Raw genomic sequence first — 24775 nt, 5'->3', positions numbered from 1 at the left:
TCCTGGAAGAAACTCAGATATCATTCAAGTAGTCAGTGGACAAGAAGCTATGGCACATTTAGACAGTAGAATACTACTCAGCAATATAAAGGAATGGACTCCCACAAAAACATGGATAAATCTCACGTGCATTTTACTAAGTGAAAGAAGCCAGACTCCAAAAGCTACTTATTCTGATTCCTTTCATATGAGACTCAGGAAAACAGAGAAATACAGGGAGGAAAAGAGATCAGTAGTTGCTAGGGGCTCTTATGGGGGTTCGGAAGGAGCAGTTATCTGCACGTAAGTGGTACAGGGGACTTGCAGGGTGATAGGACTATTCTACATGGAATTGTGGGGTGGATATACAATCCTAAGGGAAATCAACCCTGAACACTCACTGGAAGGACTGATGCTGAAGCTGAAGCTCCAATACTTTGGCCACCTGATGCGAAGAGCTGACTCACTGGAAAAGACCCTGATGCTGGGAAAGATTGAAGGTGGGAGGAAAAGGGGATGACAGAGGATGAGATAGTTGGATGCCATCACCGACTCAATGGATGTGAGTTTGAGCAAACTCTGGGAGATAGTGAAGGACAGGCAAGTCTGGTGTGCTGCAGTCCATGGGTTGCAAAGAGTCGGACACGCTTAGTACTTGAACAACAACATATACAATTCTACACATTTGTCAAAAACCATAGAACTGTACACCATAAAGTGAATTTTATGGTATGTAAATAAAAGCATAATTAACCAGGATGTGGGAAAAATTCAAGATGAAATGCAAGCTGAGACTGATGACTTGAGCACAAACAAACCCCACAACCACGACCCAGGCAACCTTGGCAGAAGGGGTTCTGACCAGATAATATGAAAAAGTGAAAGCGAAAGTCACTCAGTTGTGTCCAACTCTTTGAGACCCCATGGACTGTAGCCTGCCAGGCTCCTCTGTCCAAGGAATTCTTCAGGCCAGAATATTGGAGTGGGTTGCCGTTCTCTTCTCCAGGGGATCTTCCCAAGCCTGGGATCAAACCCAGGTCTCCCACATTGCAGGCAGATTCTTTACCAGCTGAGTCACAAGGGAAGCCCAAGAATACTGGAGTGGGCAGCCTATCCCTCCTCTGGTGGATCTTCCCAACTCAGGAATCAAAGTGAGATCTCCTGCATTGCAGGCGGATTCTTTACCAGCTGAGCTACGAGGGAGATAATATGGCATAAGACAAAAAGAGCTGCCCAAAGACACTGTGCTGTGATTACAAATCTGTTTTCACAGGTGGGTCAGCATTTCTGGAATTAGTTTATTGGTATACTGCTGCTGCTAAGTCGCTTCAGTCGTGTCCAACTCTGTGTGACCCCATAGACGGCAGCCCACTAGGCTCCTCTGTCCCTGGGACTTCCAGGCAAGAATACTGGAGTGGGTTGCCATTTCCTTCTCCAATGCATGAAAGTGAAAAGTGAAAGTGAAGTCGCGAGTGGAGCAAATAGGTGAACATACTGTAGATGAGAACCAGGTTTCTTCACTGTAGGAGAAAGAAAAAAAGGAAATGCAACAGGCCAGATAGAATAAAACTGTGGGGCTGGACTGGAACTAGAATTATCAGTATGGACTCATGTTCTCATTTGTGTGTGCATGTGTGTTTATGTGTGTACACAGAAGTAAATACAGATGTGTGTACGTATGATTTAGTATACATACGGATATTTCCCAGCTCTATCCAACAAGAGGGGTTAGAAGCAGTGACAGGTTAGCAGCCAGAAATGCATCACCTAGTGGTTAGACCTTGGTTCCTAAATACCATTCGCCAATAAAGGGAACCAGGAGTCCCTGGAGAAATGGTCAATTCCAGGGCTGGAACATCTTGAGGTGTCAAAGAGTAAAGAATAGCTTAAAGAAAAATAATAATAATAAAAGCAGCAGCATATTGAAAGGGCATAGGAACAGACCTCAAAGAGCTCTCAATGGCCACTGAGAACTTGAGCTACACAATAAATAACAGCACTGGACCTGGAACCCAAAGAACGAAGTACACAGCCGTAAGTCCATATGGAAGTCAATAAAGGAATGGATGGATGAACAAATGGAGAAATGGTAACTTTTCGGTGCAGAAAAACTCTGATTAATGAATTAGAACACCACAGTAATACCACAGGCAAGGTCCATCAATGCATAAACAGAATATCTACCTAGTTTTCAGGTATCTCCACCCATAAAGGGAACAAGAGTTAAGTTTACAGTAGGGAGTCCTGGCAGACATCACCTTGGCCAAGGAATGGAGGCTCATGTGACCCATGAAATGTAGCGACATAAGGTACCTGATATGATGCCCCAAGAAAGTCACAGTCACCCTATGGAGCCTCCCCAAGAACGCATAACCTCAATCCAGCATGAGCATGTATCAGAAAACCTCAGGTTGAGAAAATTCTACGGAACAACTGACAAGGACTCTTTATCAATGTCAAGGTCATGAGAGACAGGGAAGGCTGGGGGAGCCATGACCGCCGGATGTGATGTGGGCTCCTGAAGGACAGCCTGGGATGGGAAAGGCCATCAGAGGGAAAACCAGCAAGTCCTGCTCTCCAGCTGGCAGTCCTGAGCTGGGGTTGGGTTCTTAGTATCGACGGGTGTCGTATGGTCATGTAAGATGCTCGGATGGGGAGGCCGGATAAAGAGTATACGCTCTACTAGCTTTTCAACTTTTCTATGAGACCAAAATAATCTTAAAAAAACAAACAAAAAAATGACATCAATCTATTTGCCAACGCTCCAGGATCTTCATTTTACTCTATTGACCCCAAGATCCTGTCTCATTCAGAAAAGCGTACACAACCCCCATCTCCCGGTTGTCCTTATTATGCTCATACAGATTTCTCTTTCTGACATGTATTTTTTTTCTCTCCTCCTATTGTTTCATAGGAAACTATTAATTGAGATAAATTCCAACATGTCTCTTGTTTAATTTAAAAGCTCAGGAAATTTCTCCAAAATACACCCTAACGCCCCTGTCCCCGCCCCCCAAACATACACACACTCTTAAATCTTGTACCCATATTGCAGTTCTCTCTACTCTGGTTCTAGCCAACGAGACTCCAGGAGAACCCGGGTAGACTCTCCACACCAAGCACTGCTATCTGATCACAGATAAAACAAAAACTAATTAAGGACATGATTTTTTTTCTCAGACAATGAATTAAAAAAATTTAAAAAGCACTGAATTATTTTACAGGGTGGAGCCCACAGCTCAGAAGTGTCAGAACCAAGATTCAAACCCAGGCCGGTGTGGCTCCTGAGTCTGTGCTAAACACTCCATGTTCCAATGTCGTATTATAAAAACCCAACCACAGAATAATCTGCAAGAAGGTCATCAATGAATTATAGTCAATATCCTAGCTTTTAAATATGCATGAGGGAGTTGAGTGTTTACACAGACATTAAAAGCTTCAAATAATTATTTTATTACAAAGAGTAGAACGTGTAAAATACAAACCCGAAGGAGAAAGCAAACTGATAACCTTTGAAATATCACAACAAATATGCTGTATTTTACAGTGAATATGGAAGTTTATCAATTATACTATAAATCTTTAAAATTTTTAATTGTACATATAAATACTAAAATTCAGTGTATGCAATTTACATGAAAGAGTATATAAAGAAAACCATATGCTTTTTCATGGGGAAGGAGGTAAAACTACTTGGCTCCATTTTAATTTGTCTTTGCCCAGATGACATACTTCAGGATCAAGGTTTGCAGTATTAGGGGTGGGAAAATGCTGGTGTCTCTAGACCTGGCCTTCTCCCTGGACCCAGCCACGTGCCTGCAGCCCACAGAGAACTTCAGAAGAGCTGCAGTTCCTTCCTGAAGTTTTCTGTCCCAAGATAAGGACTGAATAGTGTTTATCTCCCTGTGTGTACTGGGCCGTGAAGCTTCTGAAGGGGGAAGACCACTGTCGAAGTTTGGAAACTTGAAAGTAAATTTTGGGTCATTCCATACTTGTTAAATAGGGTGGATACTCCAGAGTGGCAGAAAGAAGATACAACGGATACCTTAAAGAAGCCTGAGACAAAGGCATCCTTTTAAATACCCAGAGCACCAAAACAAAGCCCAGACCTCTGCCCCCTGCATTTGTGCTTTAAAAAAAAAAAAAAAAAGCCCTTTCATATTACTGTGCTGTCCCCTTAACCTCCAGAGAAGACTATTCCTATCGACTCAGAACCTGTGCTGATAGAAGACAGGGAAAGTGACCTGCTCACGACCACAAGTCAGCAAGGTCAAGAACACAGATGTGCTAACTACCCCGGAAGCTACCGTTTCTGACTTTGTGACACTGTGCATTTTGCTACAGGCTGTTGCTGAGCTCAGTAACTACGACGGCACACGACACTGACTTCCTCGTATGTATCAGTGGCTGCCAAGCCCCCACGTGGCTCCCCCTGTTCTTACACATAAAGTTTTATGGGAACACAGCCAGGCTCATTGTTGACATACTGCCTATGGCAACTTTTGTGCCACACTCACTGAGTTTCATCATCATGACAGAGGCTGTGTGGCCCATAAAGCCTAAAATATTTACTATCAGGTCTTTTACAGAAGCAGCTTGCCAATGTTTTACTGGACTGTCATGTTTAAACCTGACAGCCACTTGTGGCAGACCAGACACCAAACGCATCTCACGCAAGGAAGTCAAGCGACTTAAACACAGCGGGAAGCCAGAATTTAAGGGCCACATCATTATTCCAGTAAGATACACTCTGACAACTCTTCCTTCCTTGGTACGTACAATGTCACAGTAGTGCTAGTTCCTCAGTCACGTCTGACTCTTTGCCACTCCATGGGCTGTGGCCTGCCAGGCTCCTCTGTCCATGGAATTCTGCAGGCAAGAAAACTGGAGTGGGTAGCCATTCCCTTCCCCAGGGGATCTTCTTGACCCCAGGGTTCGAACCCTGGTCTCCTGTATTGCAGGCAGACCCTTTACCATTGAGCTACAGGGAATGTTCAGTTCAGTTCAATGCAGTTGCTCAATCGTGTCTGACTCTTTGCAACCCCATGAATCGCAGCACGCCAGGCGTCCCTGTCCATCACCAACTCCCGGAGTTCACTCACACTCACGTCCATCGAGTCGGTGATGCCATCCAGCCATCTCATCCTCTGTCATCCCCTTGTCTTCCTGCCCCCAATCCCTCCCAGCTTCAGAGTCTTTTCCAATGAGTCAGCTCTTTGCATGAGTTGGCCAAAGTACTGGAGTCTCAGCTTTAGCATCATTCCTTCCAAAGAAATCCCAGGGCTGATCTCCTTCAGAATGGACTGCTTGGATCTCCTTGCAGTCCAAGTGACTCTCAAGAATCTTCTCCAACACCACAGTTCAAAAGCATCAATTCTTCGGTGCTCAGCTTTCTTCACAGTCCAACTCTCACATCCATACATGACTACTGGAAAAACCACAGCCTTGACTAGATGGACCTTTGTTGGCAAAGTAACGTCTCTGCTTTTGAATATGCTATCTAGGTTGGTCATAACTTTTTTTCCAAGGAGTAAGCGTCTTTTAATTTCCTGGCTGCAATCACCATCTGCAGTGATTTTGGAGCCCCCCAAAAATAAAGTCTGACACTGTCTCCACTGCCCATCTATTTCCCATGAAGTGATGGGACCAGATGCCATGATTTTAGTTTTCTGAATGTTGAGCTTTCAGCCAACTCTTTCACTCTCCTCTTTCACTTTCATCAAGAGGCTTTTTAGTTCCTCTTCACTTTCTGCCATAAGGGTGGTGTCATCTGCATATCTGAGGTTACTGATATTTCTCCCGGCAATCTCGATTCCAGCTTGTGCTTCTTCCAGCCCAGTGTTTCTCATGATGTACTTTGCATATAAGTTAAATAAGCAGGGTGACAATATACAGCCTTGACGCACTCCTTTTCCTATTTGGAACTCCAGTGGGGTGAAAGCTGTCGGCCACCCCTCTGCAACTCCCAGGGAACCAAGAACAGAAGTAAAGAAGCCATACTTACTTAATAAGTTCATAGATAAATGGCTTCTAAAAGTTCTATTTAATTTCCCTCCTCCTGGACACACTCTCAACTCATTATAAAGAAACATTTCCAGTACTCAGTACAATTCTACATATTTGTAATGTGAATTCTATTTTCTGTAAATTTAAATTTATGAGGGAAAAAGAAGGTAAGCAGTGCAGCCATAGTGTTTTTCAAAATTAACTCATCAAACCGTTTCCCTGAAGATGGATGTATTTCCAAATCCCATTTCGGTTAGATGCGCTGCAGGCTTGCCCTCTCATCGCTGCCCAACAGCGACCCCTGCTGGCTGAGTCTGGGGCCTCCCTCAGACTGGCTCCCCTGGGAGGTCAGTGGCAACTCCTCCATCAATGTTCTGTTGTTGCAAGTTTTCTCTCTTTTTTTCCCTCATAATTTCTCTGAAATCCAAACAAGGGCAACATGGGGGAAAAGTTTCCCAAAGCATGCAACTACTGCAATAATGGGTTTTTGTTAAACTATGTTTTCATCTTAACTATATAATGGGCTAGAGTTTAACGTTTGCTAACTTTAGGAAGTAAACCAAAAGGCAGTGCTGTCTGTGTTGCTCACTACTGACATGAGCGCTTCTTTATTTTAACTATAGACTCCAAGACCTATCATGGTTTCATATTGTGTGAAAGTTTTTCTTAAAAGGAGTAAAAATATCTTCTGCAAACATCCCAGTGACAAAAACATATCCTGCAGGTAATTTCGTTTTGAAAGAACTTCATTTAGTTCTTCACTAAATTAATTTTCAGGGTAAATGTGATACAGGGTTTAAGTCCTGTGATCTAACCGCACCTTCTTACACACACCATCCTAAGAACTTCATCACCAACAAGAACAGTGTTTCCAGTCGCACTCTGCCACTCTGAATGGTTCTCCCAGCCTGGCAGTGAAGGGCACATATCAGCATTCCTAGCACTGAAGCCCAGCAGTCTGTTGACGAAAACATTCTTTGGATCAGGGCATAAAAAGCAAATAGCCAGCGGTGTGATTTTTTGACACAAAAGGTGAATACAAAAGAAGTATTTACTAAGATCCCAAGAACACAGGGACAGAATTCCTGAGACTACATAATTTTGCCTGGCAAGATTACAGGGAGGCGCACAGCTGGCTGGAGGGTAGGACTTTTCATAAGCACCTACTATAATTACAGCTTGAGGTGCTAGGTTTAAACTAAATGGAAACTTGAGACGGCGGATGTCCAACGTTTAATGGTTGCCCTAGGTAAGATTACAGTCCCCTCTGCTTAATTCAGAATAAATGCTTCCCAACATCTCTAAATTCAGTCCATTTGAAAAGTGAGAACAAAAATTTATCTGCTGAAGGATAAGATGGGCAGCCATACAGCCCATGTTGCTAAGGGGAGTGAAGAGTCAACAGCTCAGGAGCACTTGGTCCTTCATCACAGCACCTCCACAGGGACCTATAGTGAGTGCTCCATCAACCAGGAAACTCGCGCACTACGCTGGTGCGTGACGTTTGGGGTTAAGAGCTGGTAGATGAGAAAACAGGTTTAGGACATTCCATAAAAAAAGAAAAAGGTTGGAGATGATATCAGGAGAAGAAATACTGTAGGTAAGTAGAAATAAATCTAGAGTAAATCTCTGATGAAAATAAACAAAGCAAATATAAAGGAATAATTAAATATGAACATGGAATAAAAAGGCTTGGAATCTTCCCAGGAAAACCAGAAGCTGACCAAGACATTATCAAACGGTTATGATTTTTCAAATAAATATTATGGTGGGATACTCTGTAGCAACACTGGCCTTTAGAGAGCCTTTAATTTTGTTGAATAAGTGAAAGCTCAGAGATGATATTTCTTGATGATTATGTATGCTACAGAAAAGATCAATTAAATGGCCAAGTGCCCCCTGCCCCTCCCCCAATTTTTTCAATAAACCTAAAAACACAATCCTTAGGTTTCTGGTTGCTATGCAGCAAACTCTGGCATTTAGAATCAGGTTCTCCCAAATAACATCCTTGTGGGTTTTTCCCTTTAAAAAGTTTATACCCACTTCCCAGATGTCTGAGATTAATCAAGGCTTAAATATCTGGAGCAAGTTCTCACATCTCCTGTTAGCACTGGCTGTTAAGGCTTACGTGACTTTAATCAAGTGTGCTGACTCTAACAGTCCTTCCTAAAGTGTTCTAGGACCCCACTTCTGACAGCACTTCCCTGCTGCGCATGTGAAATATGTAGGTGGCTATCAAAACTAGTTAAGACTGTTCATGGTTAAAGGGAAAGAGACAGCAAGCTAATATGTGGAAAGACCCTACATTACACAAGGGCAATTTCACCACTTGTTTTCCGGAAAACAAGGAATACACGGTCAGGCAGGAATCTGGTGATGGCGGCTGAAGTCTCGAACAGCGGCCGTGAGCCTGCTCCTGAGAAGGAGGGGTTTCCTGGCGTGATGAGGGACCTGGGATACTCCTATGGGAGGCAAGGAAGCAGCGTGGGAGAGAAGCCAGCGCTTGAGACCTCTCTGCCCTGAGCAGCTTCTGGACCTGAGCTTCCCACCAGCAGATGTACATTTCAATTAGATTAAAACTGGGAGAGCTGAAAATGCTATTCTCCCTCCTATTTTAAGTCAGCCGCTACTTCTGCTACATTAGTATGGCTGATAACTTATATTTTTCCTTGGAAAATAAAATTGATCCTGAAATGAAACACTTCATAACGTACACCACTCTTCCTTACAACATCCTTATGGAATTGATTAAGGGTGAGGTTTCAAACACACGCAGAAATGTGAAGGCAGGAACAAATCAAGTCCTCGGCTTTTAGATGGTCTGTTCTGCAGGGAAATCTACCCTGTGATGCTGCTGAGTCAGAGCAGAAATGAACACCAAGAGAAATAAAGCTCCCTGATTTACTAAATGAACAGCAAGACTTCTGAGTGAGTCATTATATATTTATACATACAAAACTGGATGCATGAGGGCAAAGTTACTAACGATCCACCCAAACCTGTAAACTCCACCTGGTGGAGGAGGAGGGATGCTGACACCTTCAGGTACTCTGTGTGTAAAAACACCCTTCCAGAAAAAGAGTTTTGCTCTATGGTATTACTACTGTGGTTGCCAAATGGGACTACCCACTTAAGGAAATCATGTGTCTTTCAGTCATTACTGTCTAAATTCCCACTACAAAATAAAACAGCAGGGGCAGAAAGAAAAAACAAACAAAAGCTCGGCAATGAAAATTCCAAGGGGGCATGGATTAAAAACTCTACTATTTGTGCTTCCTTGTTTCAAGAATATTTGAGAAAACGATCCAGATTAAAAGTCAGATGTGTATGCGTGTGTGCATAGTCGCTCAGTTGTGTCTGACTCTTTGTGATCCCCTGGACTGTAGCCCTCTGTCCATGGGATTTTCCAGGCATGAATACTGGGTAATTTTCTCCTCCAGATCTTCCCAACCCAGGGACTGAACCCATGTCTCCTGCATTGGCAGGTGGATTCTTTACCTTTGAGCCACCTGGGAAGCAAAAGGTGTTCAGTCGCTCAGTCGTGTCTGACTCTTTACAACCCCATGGGATGCAGCACTCTAGGCCTCTCTGTCCTTCACCAACTCCCGGAGCTTGCTCAAATTCACATGCATCGAGTCAGGGATCCCATCCAACCATCTCATCCTCTGTTGTCCCCTTCTCCTCCTGCCTTCAATCCTTCCCAGCATCAGGGTCTTTTCTAATGAGTCAGCTCTTTGCATCAGGTGGCGAAAGTACTGGAGCTTCAGTTTCAGCATCAGTCCTTCCAGTGAGTACTCAGGGTTGATCTCCTTTAGGATGGACTGGTTGGATCTCCTTGCAGTCCAAGGGACTCTAAAGAGTCTTCTCCAGCACAGTTCAAAAGCATCAATTCTTTGACGCTCAGCCTTCTTTATGGTTCAACTCTCACATCCATACATGACTACTGGAAAAACCACAGCTTTGACGATATGGACCTTTGTCAGCAAAGCAATGTCTCTGCTTTTTAATATGCTGTTTAGGTTGGTCATAGCTTTTCTTCCAAGGAGCAAGTGTCTTTTAATTTCATGGCTGAAGTCACCATCTGCAGTGATTTTGGAGCCCAAGAAAATAAAGTCTGTCACTGTTTCCATTGTTTCCCCATCTATTTGCCATGAAGTGATGGGACTGGATGCCATGATCTTAGTTTTTTGAATGTTGGGTTTTAAGCCAGCTTTTTCATATATATATGGGACTAAAACAGCAGTGACTTTAAATTATTTTAGATAATTAAAAAAAAAAACACCCCAAACCCCTCCGACTTTCTTAAAGGCCCATGCTGAAATTCTCCTGTACAGCAGGACCCCGACCCCCGCAGCTTGCTAGTGCTCTCTTCTCATCTGCATTTACACTCTTAATGCCCTCCACCCCTCTCCCAACTTCTGGGGTTTTGCCTAACAACTCCCTGGGTCCAGAATCCTTTACCCTACCCCCTCTCATCAATACTTTTTTGAACAAAGTGACATATGGATAAATATACTTTTTTCTATATTCCCTTCCTTTCCTTTCTCCTGGGATACCCCCAGTCATCTCTCTGTTCCCGACCAGGTATCCCTGTCCTCCCCAGATCCCAGCTTTGGGGAAGTGGACCCTGGCCAGGCTGGGCTCACTCAACATTCCAGCATCACAGCCACAGGCGAGGAGCTCCCGAGGGCAGTGCCTCTGCACATACTGGACAGCGGCTGCAGCGCTAAATCTGTAAAAGGAATCCACCAGAAAGAGAATAAACTCTTCTCTGGAACCACTGAAAAATGGCCACAGATACTTATCAGTCTGGGCAGATCATTACTAATGATGAAGAAATGGAATGGTCAGGGTAGCTTAAAATATCCGCTAGTCTTCTGCTCTAATAACCCATAAATAACCAAGAAACAAATGAATGGCCATCATCTCTTTGATAATACCTGTGTCAAATACCTATAATACCATGGCTAAATCATGTAAATGCTATTCATAAGTAAAGGCGTTAAATATTGTATTACAGCTACCATTTCATCGCAGTGAAGGAATTTAATGGAAGATGAATAAATATTAAAAAAACCCCACAATATTGAGTTATTTCCTGACAGTAAAAGGTCATATTTCCCAGTCATTCATTCAGTCTACAACTATTTACCGTCTATGACTTGCTGGTAACAGTCCCAGCAAGTCACAGAGCAGCGAGCATGAGGAGATGCCTGTCCTTCTGTTCTACTTTCTAGTTGAAATGAACAGATAATACTCACATTCCTCGTGGTGGTTAAATTCCACAGAGAAAAATAAGCAGGTCGGGGGTGTGAGCAAGGCTGGCGGTGAGAGGGCCAGGGGTTTCTTCTTGGGCGGTGCAGGAAGGCCTCCCTGATGAGGTGACATCTGAGCAGAGCGCTGAGATGATGGCATGCCTTCCAGCACCCAGCGAGGAAGTGGGGGCGGGGGGCAGAGAGCTCGCGGGGGGCACAGACCACAGCTCTGAACAAGCCAGGAGGCTGATGGAGGGTTTTAAGCAAAGTAACGACATCATTTTAAAAAGCCACTTTGGCTGCTGTGTCGGAAGCAGCCTGTGAAGAGACAGGGGTTGAACTCCAAAGACCATCAGGGGCTACTGCAAGCAACTTAGAAGACAGGATGATAGCTTTGACCAGAGCTGGGTGCCACAGGTGGCCCAAAGCACTTTTCTGAATGCATTTTGAAGGAGGAGGTGACGGTTTTCCTGACGGATTGGAGGCAAAGGACATCAGACCAAGACTTCAAGATTTCAGTGCAACAGCTGAAAGGATGGGGGGAAAAACCACAGGGAAACATGCGTCTTAAGAGGAAAGGAGTCAACCAGGAGTTTGGGGCACATCAGGTTCTAGATGTTCCATTAGAACGTCCAAGAGGAGGTGGTAAGCAGGCAGATGGACGTGTAGGTCTAGAGTAAATAATGGAATCATCAGCATATAGATGGCATTTAAAAAGTCAGAAGACTGGATGAGACTACCGGAGGAGGGGCATAGACAGAAAAGATGAGAGCTTAGAAATCACGGCCCTGGGCACCACGTATAGAGATGGAAGATGAGAAGGAATGAGCAAAGGAGAGTGAAAAAGAATACCTACTATGTTCTAGGCGGGTGTTGGACTAGAAAACAAGTCTGCCCTGCAGACATGCGGCATCACATTGCAGGCTTCCGGGCTTCCCTCTCTAAAAACACAGACATCTGAAGAATTGCTCAGCAAGATCCCACCTCTCACTGCCATCAGTTTAACAGCATGAAACTACGTCCCAAAGAACTGTAAGATCCAACCTTAGGATAGTAATCAAGAACACATAAATAAAGCAATAAGACGTCATCCATCAAATTGGTCCCAAGTTAAAATTCATACAGTTATCCGGTATAGTTAAGGATGTGGAGAAATACAAACTGTTCTACAGAACAACTTAAAATTATAAAGCAAAATTAATTTTCTAGGTATCTACATATAAGGTGATAGTGTCTATGCAAATTTGGAATACAAACTTAAAACCCAACGTGTTATGTTTGGATATGCACATGTATGGAAAATGAACTGAAAGAAAATCCCTAAGTGTGGTGACTGTTTGCCTCTGGGGAGAGTGACATGAAGGGTAAGTAAGGGACATTGCACCTCATGTATGATCTTTATTTAGCTTGCCCCCCCCCACCCCTGCCCACCCCAAATACACTGAATTTAAGAGAAAGACTTAAAGCCAATGAAAGAAAATATAATCACCAACTCTGGTGTGAATACTTGAGTGCATATAATAAAACTCTTTGTAATGTCAACTGTATTAAAAAAAAATGTTTTTTAGAAGAACAAAAGACAATAAAGGGAAAGCAAGACCATTTGTTTCAAACAATAAATACTGACCATTTATTGCCTTCACTGCAAGCCTATAATAAAGCAAAAGTGAAGGAATATGTTTTGTTGGCATTTTTTAAAGAAACATGAGGTCTCTGATATAAAATAGCAGTTGGCAAAATCCATCGAAGTGCTATAATTTACTATTCAATAAAAACCATGAAAAAAACCTGAGAGTATTACCAATAAATACAGTAATTAAAACACACACACACACATACACACAGAAAAACAGGTAAAGCTACCTCGAGTTTTATCAGAGGATCTCAACTGAAATTGGGAATTAGGGCCATTAAGTTTGAGTCGTAACCTAAAACCTGCTTCCAGTGCTTCTGGAATGGGGTGAGAAATGACAAAAATGAATGGGAGATAACGTAAGATCATCATTAGTCAGCCAATCGGAATGATTCTGATAATTCATGAATACTGCACTTAATTCGCCTATGGAAATCTGGGATATAAACACAAGCTTCCCTTGACAATTCAGTAGATTTCTACAGACATTTACTTAATTTTGTAAGACTTATCTTCTTGAAAAAGTAAAAAACACTTAAGAGTATATATTATAATAATAATGCTTTTAACATTTATACCTTTTTCAGAAATTAGTGTTTCATGTTACAGCCCTTACTTTGAGCTTTTTCTAGTCTGTAGGTGATAAATATACTCACTGAAACCCTTACTGTTTTTTCCTAGCTTTTTAATTCTGAATTGCTCTGTGGAACAGCAATAAAGCAAATAAATAATGAGGAGAGATTTTTTTCACTTAAATACTTATGGTAGTTAATTTACTGCAGGATTATAAAGAGCAGAAAATAAATCAAACAGACGATTTATATTAGAAGTAAACTATAGGTATATTACTTTTATTAAATGTGTGTCTTTAAACAAAGACACCAACACAGAATTCAATTCCTAGCCATTCTAAAATCAGTTTTAATACTTCTGTTCCTAGGACAAAAAAGTTACACATATGTTAATTTGACATATTACTTTTAAATCCTGATATTGCCATTCCCAATATGCATCAGTGTATCAAAGTGTCTATAAAACACTAAGAACCTCCTTTTTGTCCTAAGTTTGTTATAATTATCTTTTCCTTCTTTTAAGAACACATCCATTTATTGCCAGTAATTAAATTTTAAGGCAATCTTTTCCTTAAGCTTAAAATAATAAATCATATCAACCGTAGCACTTCCGACATGAGTCACTTCTCTTGAATATTTAGAAACAAATTCAGGCTGGTTCATCTAGTGTGTTAATTGTTGTCAGGTGGAATGAAAAACATTTGCTTTTTTTACCTATGTTTTCAAAGATGTCTTCACCATTTTCTCTTTGGAAATTTTTTCTACATCAAACTAGTACATACTAACTAAAACATAGCAAGCAGGTAAATGTTTAATTTAGGGTATTTTTCAAAAAAGCAATAGGAAACTTAAAAAAACAACAATGTATCTCTTTTGTTGCTAAATTCTTGGGTTGAAACAAAAAGCCTTACAAAGAATAAAATTCTACTGTCTGATTAGTCAGAACAGATGAACAGGTTTATTTCTCCTCAAAACTGGTTAGAGATAAATACTTCTGGTTGTTGAGCTAACAACTGTTGTTAAGAAAACAACCAGTTAACCTTTTCAAGATAATAAACAATCCGGGGAAGCAAACGAATACTTTATGCCACAAATATTTCCAGAGCGGCTGCCCTGAGCAAGGCACCGCGCTGAGGACTGTGGGTGGCCTCGAGTATTACCCAGGCATGAATTCTACTCCTGACACGCTTGAGAATCTCAGTGAGGAGGTGAGCAAGGAAGCGTGTAAATCATAATAAAAGCATGGCAGAAAGGGGTTCATTACTTTCACGGAGCAAACTCTAGAATATTGCAGGTGTCGAGAAAAGGGAACAACTGCTTTCCACAAGTGTTGTGGCAAGGGAAAAAATCAGAGAAGGCTTCGTGCCAGCGGTGGATTTGAGCTGGATCTTGGAGGAAATAAGATTTCGACCGGGTGCAGACGGGGAGCCGCGTTTCTGCGGGGACCGGGGGCGGGGCCTTCAGGGAGAGCGGTACAGGCAGAGCCGGATCAGCGTCACGGAAGCAGGAGACTCAAGCGGTGGGGCAAGTGAAGAGAGAGAGAGAGATGAGGGACACAGGTGGAGAAGCGGGCGGGCGGGCGTCAGACTAGAAAGGATTGTGAGGAATTACTCTGTCAAGTGGCTCATACTGTTCTTGGTAGGCAAATGGAAACCGATGGAAGACTCGGAGCGGAGGGATAGTATGATCAGACACATGCTGCAGGAAGATTAACAACGTCAGCAGGGATAGATGTTAAAGGAAGGAAGACAAAGTAAAGATGGGAAACTGATCAGGAGTCTATCACATAGGATAAATAAGAGGCAATGAAAATAGGAACTGAGCAAAGTCAGTGGGAATGGAAAGAAGAGTATGGATGCAAAAAAAAAAAAGAGTACACTGTAAATAGCATTTATGAAAAATATGGAATAAAGCCTTACCTGATTCTTCTGTATCTTGTTCATCTATTAAACCTACTGAGACGCCTAAATCCAGACATTTCTTGCTATGTGTCTTGGACTTCATGTGTTTTGTCAGATTTCCTTAAGGGAAAAGAATGTTTACTAAGCTTACATAGTATTATTTGGCTATTGCATTTGTCAATACTGGCAAATTCCATTCCTATTTCAAGTGAAAGTACAGACTGTGGTTACACAATTCCAATGACTAAAATTTGTTCAAAAGAAAATACTGGCATCTGTATGTTGTAATAACCCTGTTGTTAAGTAATCATAAAGAAGAGAGATTTATTATTCAGATTATTACTTAATTATTATTAAGTAATAATCTCCTCTACTTTGATAATGTCTACCATTGCCTTACGGTTTCTATTCTCCAGTCCTTATTTATTTCATAGAACATTTTATACACACTTAAAGTCCCTTTCAGATTGCACTGTGACCTGTGGTTTCTGAAGTCTCCCCAGGCTGTGTTTGCTGGCTTTCCCTCATAGTATTTTATTTCCTTGTACACTTCTTAGCTTTTATTGTAAACTTATCTTGAGCAAGATGGTTCTGCATGAAGTTGTAAGTACCCTGGGCTGTAGACATCTCTATATGTCGGTTTTCCAGATGCTTCTGCCTGAGACTTGAAAAGCTTCATTCCAGTAATTCTGGATGAATCTGGGGATCTTTTTGGCATGGCATAGGTATAGGGATTTGTTTTTCAGCAGGGAGCTCTTCCCCTACATGGTCCAAAGACACTGGACAGGTGAGCCAGGCTTCTTTCAGAGGCCTTAGACTCCATTCTAGGCCGAGTATGAATCCCCAGGTCTGTGGACATATATCTGGCTTGATGCCTTTATGGACTTTTTTTTTTCCATTATCTGTTCACCGTGCTAGTTTGGAGTTTCTTTTTTATTTTTGTTATCTGAAATCTGTCTTTCTAAATTTCAAGCTTGGCTATCCATTCAAAACTATAGTTAGTTGTTGTATTACAAATAGTATTTCTGTGTGTTTGGAACAAGAGAAAGAATTTTCTGCATTAATTTCACTTCACCCTTCTGACTAAAAGTCTCCTAATAGTAACCCTAAAGGGGTATTTCCTCTGACAGCTGGTATATTTACCCCTGTAAGTATTCACCCTTGTGACTAAAAGTCTCCTAATAGTAACCCTAAAGGGGTATTTCCTCTGACAGCTGGTATATTGACCCACTGGGTTACACTGGGAACCACTGGGCATGCTGGCCCAAAGTGATCATTAATACAGGGAGAGAACTCAGATTCTCTAGAGGATAACAAGCAGCTTGAGTGGATAATGCCACACACACCCAAAATTGCCAAGGGAAAATCACCTCTTTTGAAAAGAAACAAAATCTAAATGCTGGGTTTGGTGAGCAGGGGCATATAAGTATTTGAGAATAAACCTTTAGAAGAGCTAAACATGTCTGAATCACTGGTCCAGACCTGGAGCCAAATCTTGTGGTAGCTAGAAGACCAGTGAAACTGCAATATTTATAGAACTTCAATTCCACTAAAAATTCAGTGAGCCGATGGATCTGGTCAAACCTGTTTAGGCCAATTCTTGCACTAGTTGGTATGTACAACATCCCAGAGCTTGGGGCTTAACAGGTTCAAGTGAAAGTGGGGCCCGGACTAGATACTAGGATCCAGCAAACCCTGACCTCTGTGATTCTAGAGAGAATGTCCAGCTTAAATGACTTGCCAGGTCTGACATTTATTTTAAAATAAAGCATGAAGCAAATTTGGCAACATGTTAACAACTATTAAAAGATGATGGGTATACTGGTGCTCATTATACAAATATCTACTTTTCTGTATGCTTCAAAATTTTCATACTAAAAGTTATGACTAGTTTTCCCATCTTATTGTGGCTGAAATTTCCATTTACAAGTCAAAACACTTTCTAGTATGATATCAATATTACAAACCAACTTACAAGGTCCACTAATAGTTCTTTCAAAATGCTTTTGTTCCTTAATAAATAGGTAGTCATAGAGGTCATTTGTTTTCTAAGAGATAGATGTATAATTGTAAGGAGGCAAATTTGGGAATATAAAGTTTTTAATAAGCATATTTTCTCATAACTTGAGCTATTACTTATTATTAACCAACTTTGTAAATAATTTAAAATAAAGCAATTTGCATTTCATATGCAGAACATGCATATTAAAATGCAAATATCCCCTAGCAATGCTTTAAACTTGGTGCATTAATTTAACACAATACATTTTTCAACAGATTTAATAAACATTAATCTAAATCCTCTGGAAAGCAGGAAGCTTTTGTTTCTGGGTTCCTATAGCTATAGAGAGAGCCCAACTTTCTCTTTTATATATGGGCCTAAATCCTGCAGAGATGCAAGCTCAATGTGGATTTTCTGCTGACTGACCTTTAAAGTAGAATAATGAAGACAAATCAATTAAAACTGGTTTGAAAATGCATTCATAAAATAAACTGAGAGGACAAATGATGAAGCACAGATTTACAAGCATGACCATCAGAAGCGTCAAAGTCTAGGAGAACAGAGCAATGCTATCTTTGCATACTCCTATTTATAGGGCATGCCGTCACATCACTATTACTTTCTGTTAATAATCAGACACATCCAATAAGAAGTAGAGGTGAACTGCTTGGGAAAACCAAATCAATCAGAGTAGGGCAAAATCTACAGTCTCATCAAAAAACAAGACTTTTATTATTTAGCTGCCTTTAAAAGGTACTATGGAATCTGTTCCACATACATTCACAAAAGGTAGACTTCTACAAGGAAGCTGACCACAGAAAAGAGAATTGCCCTGAGGAGAATAGGGAAATAGTGAATTTCTGACATTTTCTTCACCAGTCTCCTTAGCTTGGGTAGCTTTCTTTAAATAAGTATTTATCATGTAATTCCAATGAACAATCTGACAAAACAGAAAGTTTAACGTAAACTCACATGTGTGGCATGTTTGAGAAATGACAGACAGGAAGACTGCTAACATGCACTGCTCACTCTTCACGGATCATAATGCCCCGTCCACCACTTAATAGACATTTATCTTAAATTCTACATGATGCTGGTCTGAGCTATCTCACTAGGATTAATACTTGATGATTCATGAAATTTTTCTTTGCCAAGAAATCTCTGTGGTTCCATTAGGTTTTCCACATCTACGTTTTCCTTCCTTTCTTGCCCTTATAAATATACCTTTAAAATACCCTTATTCCTTTCCCTCCTTCTACCGAGAAATACCCATTTCACATTATACCTTGATCCTCTTTTATCTGGTAACATCACTTTGTACCTGGTCATCTTTTATTTGTAAATACTGGGCTATTGCTAATCTCCTGGTCTCACATTGGAAATTATTTAACAGACGGGCATTTCATAATCATTAGGATCAAAACCAGTGTAAAAGCCATGAATTGGGTTAAAAGATCAAACCACTTAATCCTATCAAAGCCTTCCCACAAGATCAGGAAAATTATCCTGAAATACACTCTCCATTTCTAGAAGGAACTCCTCTATACATCAAGAAAGACAGAATCATGGTTGCTCCCAACTCATGATTTCTTGAAACTTTAGAACTATTCAAGACTATTTGGATCACGGTTTTGTTTTCCCCCATCACTCTTGTTTCAGGTATTACTGGCATTTAAGGAGAGCTAATTAGAAGCTACTATACACTATAACTCTCCTTAAATGCCAATAAACAGTAGCCAAAAAAGGTAATGAACTTTGCTGAAGAATTGATCAATCTTTAAAACAAAACCTCAAAGTCAACCAATACAATAAGAAAAAAGCAAATGTTAACTAAAAGGGATAAAAATAAAGTCGTTCTGTGAAAAAGTTACTGATTAAATATTTTTCATAGATTTTGTCCTTTCAGACAAATAATTTTATGATCACACTGCCTTGTATTTGAGAGAGTCTTATTTTGTAAAGGGTGGTATATGAAATTGAAGCCTCAAGCAACTAATGTTTATACAATAATCCATAAACAAGGAACCTAATGGAGGAAGCAAACATTTTACAATAGTGCATTCATTATATGTAACAGGAAATTTACAGAAGGTAAAATTACCTTAACTATAACAAAGCCTTACAATTTAAATAAAAACATATAAAGAGTGCAGAAATGGTACTAAATGTAACTTTAACTACTAGTTCTGAGTTCTATAATAATTACACAGTATAAAAGAAAACTTTGAAACAAATTCCAAAGAATTTGGGTAAAATAAATGTTTCATGGAAAAAAAAGAAATGGCTATGCATGACTAAAATTAGATAATAAAACATGAATGTAATCAGTATAATTTTACTGTACTTATTAATTTTTGTCTTTAATCTTGTAGCACTGAAATGCATTTACTTGTGATCACAAAAATTTCTTTTTCTTCTTTGGCCCCAAAATAAGTAATTTTGAAAATGTATTAGTCATCACGTTATACAACTGTAATTTGGGGAGTAAAAGAAAAAAGGGCACTTGCTCCTTTTCGAATGTCATATTTATTACATATATTCTCAAAGTAGGTAATTAAAATCTGAGGTCTAGAAATATAGAAAGAAATAAAAACATGATGCTAATAAGGTATAATGTATATTAGTTTATTTAAACTACTGCATCGTTGGTCAAATAATATGCAAAGCTGGGTCTTGGCTCTACTGACTTAATGCATATAATAAAGGACTATGAAGCAGTGTCGTCTCATACCTTTTGTCTTAAAGGAGAAGTTACAGTAAGTGCAGTGGTAGGGGCGGACATCTGTGTGGGTTCGTATGTGTTTCTTTAACATGCTAGGTTTCTTACAGCGGATTCCGCATTCTTCACAAATGTACTTTCCTCTTCCCCTGCCTCGGACATATACATACTCTTCATTTGATTTATATCTAATTTAAAGAAAAAAAAATGAATAAAGCAACTGGATACTATGTCTTGGAGAAAATATTGATGATTAAAATTCAACCTAAAAAATAAAGACAAGGCACAATATTTACACTCAATCAATATAAATGTTATGCCCATACAAGTAACAGAATATTCCAGCTTTTCAAAGCAACACAATATTCTAATAGCTAATTCAATTCAAGCTTTATTCAATACCAGGTTTAATTTTAAAATAGTTCCTAGTCTAAGTCACTTGTCTAAAAGTTTCGTTATTGTTAAATTCAGTTACAACTATCAGTACTGAAATATTTCTGAGCTTCATTTTAACTACAACTGGCTCTTATGATTTTTTTCACAACCAAATTCACAAAAGATATCAAATAGGCAATTAATTCATCTCTTAGCAGATTTTTTCCAGGCCATTCCTTATTATGAATCAATGTGAAACCCAGGGTTCACTCTGAAAATTTAGTGTTCAGCTGCCTCCTAGAACCTATAATGTTTCCTAAATAGTTATCATTTTCTTGATCAAAATGGAGTTATTTAACATAATACCTAACATATATTTTGCCATGAAGATTCTGTTAATAAGCCAAGAAACTCTGCAACATTTTTATAAAATTGGCACTAGTAAGTCTTCATTCACATGAAAGCAAATGTACATTTAAAAAGTAAGTTTAAATGTACATTTAAGAAGTAAAATTTGTACTTGCCCTCCATCAAATATTTTAATTCTTCTTGGTTCACTTTTGATTAAGGAATTTTCTTTATCTTGCTCACTGTTAATTTCAGAGGCATCTTTACTGCTGAATTCAACTACTGTGGACTTTTGATTACCTAATGCTCTCTGAAAGGGAAAAAAAAAAAAGAGAGAGACACTAATTTAATAAAGCTGAAAACACAAACACGCTGATGTTTCACTTGGAAATTAAAACACGGCAGAGTACAGTGCATAAGGTTAGCTTAATGGAAGGCATTACAAGGATGTAACAGCTTTAAAGGTCATTGCTTTCTCTCCTCCTTTATCTGTCGGAATCACAATGAACTGATAAATCTTATTGGACTTTAAAATTCCACCACATTCCAGTGACACCCCCAAATAAAGACTCTACAACCTCCCACCCTGGTATTCAATGAACCTAATACGAATTTAAAAAATAAACTAAATACTGTTCTTAGAGCTACCAATCACTCATATTACAGCCTAAGCATACTTGTTAAAGAGTTTACTCTTTAAAGATGGAAAAGAGCTAGCTACCCCTTATGGCATAATGTCTCACACCCTGAAAAAGACGAGTAACTCCCCGTCAGTGTCAATGTGCGGTGAAGTTAAAGAAGTAGCCCTGTTTCCCATTATTTTAGCCTCCTCTTCCCCATCATTTTAAACCATAGTTAGATTTCTTCTCGCTATCCTCTGCAAAGTTCCTGAATAGTGATGACTGTGAATTATACACCTCAGGTCAAAAGTTAGGTCTTGGCCTCACACTACTTAAATCTCTAGGAAAAAAGCACTGAACACGAGGATAATGAACAGTGTGTGCTTTCCCTGCCGAAACGCTGCGACACCATCTCATGATTTTATACAGCTGCACTATTCCCAGCCACTTATCTCACTCCCCGGTCCACTCTGCCCTCAAACGCCCCAGGAGGCGGGCAGCGCTGGTGGATCACGTCCCAGTGAGGAGGGACCCTTGTCGAAGGTCAAGTGTTAACAGCAAGGACACCAACTCCAGTCCTCTGGCCAAATCCAAAATAAGGCCCAACTTTTCTGATCAAGGGCCTCTTGATTCCACCCTCCCCGACAATCTTCCTCTAAGAATCACACCACCAAGTAGACAGCTATTGTACTGCGAGGACATAGTAACATAATTACAGAGTAACATAGTTAAGTGATGAGAAGGGGTGTGTACCATGAACAGAGGGCCGTAGTGGCCTCACCAAGAACTCTGTTGGGAAGGCCCGTCCTTACAAAGCCAGGGGCAAAGAAGAGCAGCTGGCCTGTCTCAAAAAGGTGGTGTGAAGAGGTAATGGCACGGACCCTGACGAGTACAAATGCAACTGTCTCCTCCTTTTCTGGCAAACACATCCGGTCTCCCTGCAATCTGGAATCTATATACGCACACCTTTCCTTGACTTTGTACCTTTAACAGCAGCAATCCTATTGCTTACCTTCTTCTCAATACCAAATTCTCCCTTATCTTTTGCTCACATTCTTGCTATCAGATCTCATTTCTGTTCACCAATGAGCAACACGCCAAAAGCTATACTATTTTCTTAGTCTATATGCTTAACTACTCTATCCATTATATGGTGTTGACACCTCATTTCTTTTAGCATCTGTCTATTCTTTTCCATTTTGAATTATAAAGACATCCACACTTGGGTGTGAGTCAACCTTCAAGCCTGAGCCTGGTGGGCTGCCGTCTATGGGGTCACACAGAGTCAGACACGACTGAAGTGACTTAGCAGCAGCAGCAACTTTCAAGCCAGTAGCCAGCCCCCCATGGTCACCAGTCCATATAGCTCAAGCCTCAGGGATATCAGGCCGTTGAGTCCTGATACCATGCTAGTCTCCTTTGTCTGACCTCTTGGCTCGAACAGTTCTCCTTGAAATATCTTCTTCCTCGCCCTGTGTGATACCACTTTCTCCTAGTTCCCCTCCTTTTGAAATTCTCTTTCAGTTCCAATGGGGGCTTTCTTCATTCATTCAACCCTTTAAATAGTAGGGATATTGGGATCCGTCCCAAGCCCCTCTCTCTTCTTCACACTCTTCCTGGGCGACCTCATTAATTGCATCTATGCACTGAAGGATCTCTACACCTTCCACCTGGAACTCTTTTCCCAGCTCCAAATCTGGGTGTGCCCTTCCCAAGGCATTTCTACCAAGCACTCAGCACTGAAGGAGAGCTAGTTTTCATAGGTGCTTCAGGAACATAGATACACGAAGCTCTGTTTAAATTCTCATGCTCAAGTCTCATTTTCCATCTGATTTAGTAGACATAGAGGCTAAGCACCTGAAAATTAAATTCTGAGTGGTCTAGATGGACCCTCCTCCACTGAGAAAGTATCAAAGGCTCTCTACCACCATGTGCATTCCTTTGGTCTTTATTTCCATTTCCAACTTCAAACTAGGTCAGTGTCTCCAGCTTCCAACACCAGCTAGCCATGCTGGGCTCCTCGGGGTTCTATAAATGAACCACGTTCTTTTTCACTTCCACATCATTTGGCAGACTATTAAAATTTCTCATTTCTGTTTGCTTGAAAAAAAAAAATTCTCTACTTTTTTTTCTTCCTTAAAGATTCAGCCAAAGTATCACGACTCTTGGAATATCTTCCTTATATTCCTTGAGTTACCTGCTAGTGTTAGAGACTTCCTTCTTTTAAAGTTGTATACACTTCTAATACTGGTACTGTGATTATTATCTTATTGATAAATAAATATTTATGAACCTGTATAACCTGTACAGATCAAGAACTTAATCTACAATTCTGAATGTCCAGAGTCCAACCTAATACCCTTATTTATGTATTTATTCTTAATCATTTAAATGATTTCCTCATTTTATAAAGCCAACAACTCTAATAAGATTTATTTCACAAATAACCCAAACTTAATACTTTTATGACTTTTCTGTACAAATCTTGACCAAATTAACTTAATTATCAAGTGTACAGTTATTTTGTGAATCTTTTCTCTAGTAGTAAGATGCTTCTTATAGCTACACAGAACGAGATATGAGATTAGCATGGTCAGCGGAGGGTGGTCAGATTTGCATAAAGCAAGGATGAATGGCTCTCTGCTTCTATTTCAAAATGAAACAGAACAATCTCCAATATTCACATCTCTGTCCCCCTTCATTAGCAGGGACAAAGCATAAATGTAGTCTTCTGTCACCTAACAAGAAAAACAAATCCTTAGTATAAGAGACAGATAAAAGTAAAAATACGATTATATGTACCATTAGGACTTAAATTTCCGCCAACAGAAAAAAAGTGCTCAAGGCAGGTTATCATTTTCAAAATGCTTAAAGACAGAATCACTGAAGGGACTCTGGGTAATCTTGATCAATATAGCTCCCTAGGTAAACCTGTCACTTTCTTTCAAATAATTCTACACTTAGCAGTTTGTCATTCAAAATTAAAATACAACCTCCAACTGAAATGTTTGCAGGCATCCAGACAGGTGGAAACTAACTTGCACAGACTCTTTCTGAAGATAAAGGACATTTCAAGTACCTTGCTTAAGTTGCTTTTCCACTTGCTTGAATAGACCAGTAAGTCTGACTTGAAATGGGTGGTTATTGCTTGACAGTACAGAGATTTTCCGGTCTTCTGCTTGGAGTTCAGGAGAGAAAGAGCCACTTTGGTCGGCAGGCCGAGTGGGTTGGGGTCACTGGCGCTCACGGTCCAGTCAGTGTAGGCCGAGGTTTTCTGGTCCTTCTGCGGCAGGTGCAGGGCCTTCTGTCTCATCAGGCAGCACCACGTGGAGCTCGTGGCTGTCTTCAGGCTGGGGAAGGACGTG

The 24775-nt window shown here is 40.4% G+C and overlaps 1 protein-coding gene across 3 annotated transcripts in view; it reads right to left on the bottom strand.

The window, feature by feature from the left end:
- HIVEP1 (human immunodeficiency virus type I enhancer binding protein 1) overlaps window positions 1-24775 on the bottom strand; it is a 137981-nt gene that overhangs the window by 7280 nt on the left and 105926 nt on the right. Inside the window, exons 5-8 of one of the 3 annotated variants that reach the window (XM_010835877.1) lie at window positions 24490-24769; window positions 20967-21100; window positions 20080-20255; window positions 15365-15466 (exon numbers count right to left, since the gene is read on the bottom strand). In XM_010835877.1, the coding sequence (XP_010834179.1) occupies window positions 15365-15466; window positions 20080-20255; window positions 20967-21100; window positions 24490-24769 (692 nt within the window). Of the gene's footprint in view, window positions 1-15364; window positions 15467-20079; window positions 20256-20966; window positions 21101-24489 lie in introns of all 3 variants that reach the window. The other 2 variants (XM_010835878.1, XM_010835879.1) reach the window with 2 other exon arrangements.

The sequence above is a fragment of the Bison bison genome, unplaced genomic scaffold (assembly GCF_000754665.1).
Source record: "Bison bison bison isolate TAMUID 2011002044 unplaced genomic scaffold, Bison_UMD1.0 scf7180017864053, whole genome shotgun sequence".
Classification (NCBI taxonomy): Eukaryota; Metazoa; Chordata; class Mammalia; order Artiodactyla; family Bovidae; genus Bison; species Bison bison.
Note: the sequence above shows the minus strand (reverse complement) of the source record. Positions and strands in the feature narration are given on the sequence as shown.